This window comes from Babylonia areolata, chromosome 1, assembly GCF_041734735.1.
Source record: "Babylonia areolata isolate BAREFJ2019XMU chromosome 1, ASM4173473v1, whole genome shotgun sequence".
Lineage (NCBI taxonomy): Eukaryota > Metazoa > Mollusca > Gastropoda > Neogastropoda > Buccinidae > Babylonia > Babylonia areolata.
Genome location: NC_134876.1, coordinates 60,093,218 through 60,100,717, shown reverse-complemented (window position 1 = coordinate 60,100,717; position 7,500 = coordinate 60,093,218). Strand labels below are relative to the sequence as shown.

The following is a 7,500-nucleotide window of genomic DNA, read 5'->3' as shown; positions in this document are numbered from 1 at the left end:
TGTTTGTTTATTTATTTAGCTATGTAGCTATCTATTTTCTACTTATCTATCTATTTATTTAATGATAATTATTTATTCATTTATTTAGCTTTCTTCTGTCTATCTGTGTATCTATCTATCTTTCTATCTATCTATCTATCTATCTATTTATTTGTATATCTATTTATTTGTTGAATTAAGTCTTAATTCATAATTGATGCCCCACTCACCCTTTCTTTTACTCTCTCCCCCCTCTCTCTCTCCCTCCATCATCCTGCTAGACGCCTGTGCGACGAGGACGATGAGCTCAGCGAGGTGGAGCCCGACGCGGTGCCGACGGAGGTGCGCGACTGGCTGGCCTTGACCTTCACGCGCTCCATGTCCAACATCAAGCGGCGCGGGGAGGAGAAGCCTCGCTTCCGAACCGTGGCCCACGCCATCCGCGCCGGTATCATGGTGGATCGGTGAGTCCTGGGGTCTGTGTGTGTGTGTGTGTGTGTGTGTGTGTGTGTGTGTGTGTGTGTGTGCTGGGGAGGGGAGGGGAGGGATGTGTGTGTGTGTCGTGTGTGTGTGTGTGTGTGTGTGTGTGTGTGTGGAGGGAGGGGAGTGGCGGGGGGGGAGGGGTCGGGGAGGGGGGGGAGGTGCGTGTATGTATGTGTATGGGTTTGTTTTTGTTTTTTTCGTGTGTTTTTTTCTTTTGTGTGTGTGTGTGTGTGTGTGTGTGTGTGTGTGTGTGTGTCTGTCTGTTTTGTCTGTCTGTGTTGTGTGTGTGTTTGTCTGTTTGTCTCTGTGTGTGAATCACCAGAATTAGAATACTATTTCATATTTGTCATGAAAATCTAATGGATCTTGACCTAGTTTTCTTGACATTGACCTTGACGTAATTCCTTTCGAAAGACGAAAACCAACCAACCAAACTGAAAATAAGATGTGTGAGCTATAACCTGACGTACATTGAAGATTTCACACAGTCCTTTTTGCAGATATGATTGAGTGTATGTGCATTATAAAAAATAATATAATTTCGGACTTTGTATCGTCCAATAAATCTTCGCGAATATGATCATATAATAGTGCATTTGCGGGTGGGTGCATGCGTGCGTGCGTGCATGTGTGTGTGCATTTGTCTGTGTATGTGTGTGTGTGTGTGTGTGTGTGTGTGTGTGTGTGTGTGTGTGTGTGTGTGTGTGTGTGTGCGTGGAGGGGTAGGGTAGAGCAAGGGTGGCATGAGTGCACGTGTGCACAAAACCACGCGCAAGCGAAATCCTAAGTTCCGAGTATGGCGTGAGGTGGAAGGGTGGACATTGTAGCTGGAGCGACGAAGGTGGCGATTTACCGCTGCTGACAGAAGATTGTTAAGATTGAAGGAGCGGGTGAGGTTTCGAAGAATACCGCATAATAAAGCGACAAAACTTATAAGCTGGACCGTTCCCACACATCCACTTACTCTGTGCGTGAGAAAGAAAGGGATGAAAAGTGACCACCCCGAGACAGTTAACATAACAGCTAACGGAAATGTTATCACCACCAACAACAATAACAATCAGAATAACAATAAACAACAAAATATTGATCATAGACTGTGCAGTACAAGGGGGTGAGTAAACAGGACATTAATTAAAACAAATAAACAAAACAAAACAAAACAAAAAAATCGAGAACAATAACTACAACAACGAACCAAACAACCAAGAAAATAAACACAAACCAACAAAGTGATGTTTGTAGCATGTAGGGTTTTGGTTATTATGTCATTCGATATGGAGATCTGTCGATGTGGAGATCCATCGACGCGGGGATCTATCGACGATCAAAATCTGTCGACTCAAGGATCTATCGATGTGGAAATCCATCGACTCAAGGATCTATCGATGTAGAGATCCATCGACACGGGGATCTATCGATGTGGGGATCCACTCACGCGGGGATCTATCGACGTGGAGATCCATCGTCGCGGGGATCTATCGATATGGAGATCCATCGTCGCGGGGATCTATCGATGTGGAGAGATCTATCATGAGGGACCCGTATAAATGCGCATTCAGAGTAGAGCGGTTGCCTAGTGGTAATGCGTCCGATTTAGGAAGCGAGCCTTCCATGGGTTCGAATCCCGCAACCACCTGGCCAGGAATTTTTACTCCCATTCTCGACAGGACAAGAAGGAAAGTCTAAAGTATCGTCTGTCGTAGGCCAACGACAGAAACAAATATGTCACGTTTTCACTCCCTCATCCATACACACACACACACACACACACACACACACACACACACACACATTTAAGATAGTCAGTCAGCTGTGTCCGACAATGACCATCAGAACAGCAGAGTTTCAGTTTCAGTTTCAGTAGCTCAAGGAGGCGTCACTGCGTTCGGACAAATCCATATACGCTACACCACATCTGCCAAGCAGATGCCTGACCAGCAGCGTAACCCAACGCGCTTAGTCAGGCCTTGAGGAAAAAAAAAAAGGAGGTGAATAAATGATATATAAGCAAATAGATGTAAAACATGAAGACACACATTCACATATACACCCACACATGCATAACAGATATGCACCGAACATGCAGTTTCACAGATATGAAAGCACAGTCAAATACATATAAACGTACATGAGCTCCAACACACACACACACACACCACACACATTACCCTACACCTCCTCTACCCCCCTCCTCCACACACTCATTTCTAGTCTACGTATCACAGCTTCCACACACACACACACACACACACACACAAAGATATATATATATATATATATATATATATATATATATATATATATATATATATATATATATATATATACGTTCCAATATCCTGTTGCTCCCACAGTGAAGGCATGCATACACTCACATATCTCATCCTCTACCCCACCTCCCCCCGCACCCCTACCTCCCCCTCACACACACACACACACACACACACACACACACACACACACACGCACGTGCACAGACCTCTACTGACACTTGTGTACACTTACACTCTCGCGCATGCACAAACGCACTCAAAAATACAGACCCACACATGCACACAAACACACTGACTGGCCGCAAGAGGGATGGGAAAAGATCTCTGATGCCAAGAACGTGGCGTATAGTGTGTTGCTCAGTCTACTGTATTTGGAAAAGCCCACAGAGACTCTGTTCCGTTTTGAAGAAATTTGCGCAATGTTGGTTTGGAAATGATGCCGATATTTGTTTGATTAGCAAAGCATCGTGCTCTACCTTTCATGTTAGACTTACGGCCACTCCCTCTCTCTGCTTTTATTTCTTTGAGGCGATCGATGGTGTGATGGCCTTGTACCTGTTCTTTTTGATATTCTTTTCTGAGGATTTCCGATTTTCCTAGATGTAGGCCGCTCGTTGGTGTTGCGTTACCAGCAAGTCTGTCAGCTCGCTCATTTCCCTTAACACCTGCGTGTCAGAACAGCAGAGGAGACAACTGCTGTCCCGACTATTTGGGCTAGGATTTGATTATACTGGAGAGTGTCTTGACTAAGTTACATCCCCACTCTCTTGGCCAATAAGGTTTTTGAACAGTCGGCGTTGGGTTTGGGTGGTTCCCAAAGGCCAACTAGCCCCAAGGCTGCAGCACTAATAGCTAGTGCAATCTTGCTTCCTTGTTTGAGAGTCATAGTCCTTCACAAAAGACTAAACTGTAAATGATTTCCCATTGCAATGGAGAAACCATTGATAATAACGCTCTCACTTTGCTGTTGGGCCTCACACACATTTACATCGTAATATATTCATAAATTCCAAAACCATTAGATACTGGAGCAATAAGATTTGGAAAAGACAGGAAAAGAAAATTGCCGGAAGTAGAAAGCCCCTTAATCTTCGACAAACAACTTAAGAAACAGCAGAGACAAGTGTGTGTGTGTGTGTGTGTGTGTGTGTGTGTGTGTGTGTGTGTGTGTGTGTGTGTGTGTGTGTGTGTGTGTGTGTGTGTGTGTGTGTGTGTGTGTGGTCAATGGTCCGTTTTGAAAGCACTATCACAAACAGTAAATGATGACGAACACACACACACACACACACACACACACACACACACACACACACACACACACACACACACACACACACACACACACACACACACTCACACACACACACACAAAGTGATAGATAACACAGGCACACAACACAAACAGCAAGATCAATACAAATCAGGTACCCACCCACCCTGAAAGCTAACTGCGCCATTAAGCCATGTCTCCAAGTACCCCCCCTCTCCATGCATTATGGCCACCCACCACCCTGGTTGCCATGGTTTCGCGCGCGTCGTCTGTGGAAAGACAATCAGGGAAAGCCAGCAGGCCATGTTTGTCCGTCTGGAAGGTTTTTTTTTTTTTTTTTTTTTTTTTTTTTTTTTTTTTTTTTGCTGTTTTTTGTTTTGTTTTGTGGTTTCTACTGCCTGCCTCGTTTTGGATTAGCACGCGCACGCGCGCGTGAATCGCTCGTCCATTCAAGCGCATTAACTCTTTCTTCTTTTCTGTCTCTCTTGTTATTGTCTCTGTCCCTGACTCTTATTCTGTCTCTCTCTTTCTCTCTTTGTCTGTCTCTGCATCTGTCTGTCTATCTATCTGTTATCGCTTTCTCTCGGCTTATCCCTTCATGCATTCATCCGGATAGTGTGATGCAGCGATGAATTCAAATGTTGTACGGTTTACAGTTTGTTATTCCCAAGGATGAAGGCAATCAGAAAAGTAAATATAAAAAAAAAAAAGTTTTCTCTAAAATGTTGTTGGTAAACTTGGGGATGGTAGTGATGATGATGGTGATTATGATGATGATAACGCGTATGTTTTGCCTTGATTTTTTATTTTCGGGGGGGGGGGGGGGGAGGGGAGGGGGGTGGAGAGGGGGGGTAGGAGGGTGTATTATTGCTGCTGCTGTTGTTTATGTTGTTTGTCACTTTCATCGAAGGTTATATTTTGTTTTGAAGCATCAGTTTGAAAGTGATAGTTACATTTTACACATCACGCACAGTTTCACTGTAGCAGAATGACACCATACGACACGACACACACTAAAGCAATTGCACTGCTCCTCGATGGTCAACATGAAATCCAGTGAAACTGACTCTAAAACTGACATTGACTCTGAAACTGAAATTGACACTGAAACTGACGCTGACACTACACTGAAACTGACACTGAAACTGGCACTGAAACTGACGCTGGAACCGCCATTGACTCTGAAACAGACGCTGAAACTGACACTAACGCTGAAACTAACTCTGACATTGAAACTGACACTAACACTGAAACTGGCACTGAAACCGACACTGAAACTGACTCTGAAACTGACACTGAATCTTGCAGGATATACCGGCGGATGTCCAGTTCCGTGGGTCTTCACGTCCCTCCTCAGGTCCTTATCCTCCTCAAGGTGAGATGGATGATTGGTGTGGATACTTATGTAAAGCCTATCCTGAGATGGATGATTGGTGTGGATACTTATGTAAAGCCTATCCTGAGATGGATGATTGGTGTGGATACTTATGTAAAGCCTATCCTCAAGGTGAGATGGATGAATGGTGTGGATACTTATGTAAAGCCTATCCTCACGGTGAGATGGATGATTGATGTGGATCCTTACGTAAAGCCTATCCTCAAGGTGAGATGGATGATTGGTGTGGATACTTATGTAAAGCCTATCAAGGTGAGATGGATGATTGGTGTGGATACTTATGTAAAGCCTATCCTCAAGGTGAGACGGATGATTGGTGTGGATACTTATGTAAAGCCTATCCTCAAGGTGGGATGGATGATTGGTGTGGATACTTACGTAAAGCCTATCCTCAAGGTGAGATGGATGATTGGTGTGGATACTTACGTAAAGCCTATCCTCAAGGTGAGATGGATGATTGGTGTGGATACTTATGTAAAGCCTATCCTCAAGGTGAGATGGATGATTGGTGTGGATACGTATATAAAGCCTATCCTTAAGTTGACAAGAATGATTGATATGGATACTCATAATGAGCATGTCCTTCAATTAAGCGGAGATGAATGATTGATATGGATGCTTATGTAGCGCCTATCCTCAAGGTGAGATTGATGACTGATGCAGACGTTTAAACAGCGTCCATTTTGGGTATCTGAAATAAGTGGAAACACGACTAAATTAAAGAACTTTAGCGTGTAGATTTCTTGAAAGGATTACAAAACGATAATTAATGATGATGCATGTAAAAAGTATATAAAAAACGTCATTGTTGATGTTGTTGTGATTGTTGTTGTTGTTGGTTTTATTTATTTATTTATTTATTTATTTATTTATTTATTTATTTTGTTTTTAAATTATAGTTGATATTACCGTTCTTCTTCTTCTTCTTCTTCTTCTTCTTCTTCTTCTTCTTCTGAGTAGTAGCAGTAATTGCTGCTGAAAATCATCATTATCATCATCTTGAATATTGTCACCGTCGTTGTTTTTCGCATTTTCATCAGTTGTTGTTGTTTGAAGAGGAGGAGGAGGAGGAGGAGTAACATTAAACGCTGTTGCAGTATATTATTACCATTGCCATGTATCATTGTCAGTATCGTTTTCATGATCCTCGTCTAGTTGTTATTGACGTTTCATGGTGTGTGTGTGTGTGTGTGTGTGTGTGTGTGTGTGTGTGTGTGTGTGTGTGTGTGTGTGTGTGTGTGTGTGTGTGTGTGTGTGTGTGTGTGTGTGTGTGCACAGCACCTCGACGACTGGTCATTCAACGTGTTCTCTGTGAACGACGTGTCCGACAACCACGCCCTCAAGTACGTGGGCTATGAGCTCCTGCAGAAATACGACCTCATCACCAAGTACAAAGTCAACACACAGGTAACAGGGGTGTGTGGGGGTTGGTGAGGGGGAGGAAGGGGAGCAGATAGGTGTGTGTGTGTGGGGGGGGCGGGGGGGGGGGGCTGGGGGGTGGACACTAAAATGACCTTCCGTAATCACGGATGCTTGGGTTTTATATCTGTGCGCTGGACCTAACCCCCCAACCCCCAGCTCCCACCCCACCCCTTCCCATCCCCACTCACCCACCTTCACTCCAAATCAGTCACTGTTTTTCCTTTCTTTCTCCCCCCCCCCCCAACCCAACCCCCTTTTGCTTTATTTTATTTTATTTTATTTTATTTTATTTTGGGGGGGTCACTGTGCATACAGATCCTGGACGCTTTCCTCTTCGCTCTGGAGGCTGGTTACAGCAAGTACCGCAACCCTTACCACAACCTGATCCACGGGGCCGATGTGGCTCAGACTGTCCACTACGTGCTGACCCAGAGTCACCTGGCGGTCAGTGGTGTTTGTACAACTTTCACTGTGTGGGGATGGGGAGGTGGGGGTGGGGGCGTGGGGGGTGGGGGAAGGGAGGGGGCGCCTGGGTAGTATTCTTTTTTTTTTTTTTTGGTTATCGGTTGTGTGTGTGTGTGTGTGTGGGGGTGTGTGTGTGTAAGTGAGTGAGTTTGTGTGTGTGTGTGTGTGTGTGTGTGTGTGTGTGTGTGTGTGTGTGTGTGTGTGTGTGT

General features: G+C 44.4%; 1 protein-coding gene across 5 annotated transcripts in view; it reads left to right on the top strand.

Annotated features, from left to right (window-relative positions):
• LOC143292901 (dual specificity calcium/calmodulin-dependent 3',5'-cyclic nucleotide phosphodiesterase 1A-like) overlaps positions 1 to 7,500 on the top strand; it is a 583,953-nt gene that overhangs the window by 561,157 nt on the left and 15,296 nt on the right. For all 5 annotated transcript variants that reach the window (XM_076603602.1, XM_076603610.1, XM_076603618.1 and 2 more), the window contains 4 exons: positions 261 to 443; positions 5,317 to 5,383; positions 6,683 to 6,811; positions 7,142 to 7,270. In XM_076603602.1, the coding sequence (XP_076459717.1) occupies positions 261 to 443; positions 5,317 to 5,383; positions 6,683 to 6,811; positions 7,142 to 7,270 (508 nt within the window). The remainder of the gene's footprint in view (positions 1 to 260; positions 444 to 5,316; positions 5,384 to 6,682; positions 6,812 to 7,141; positions 7,271 to 7,500) is intronic.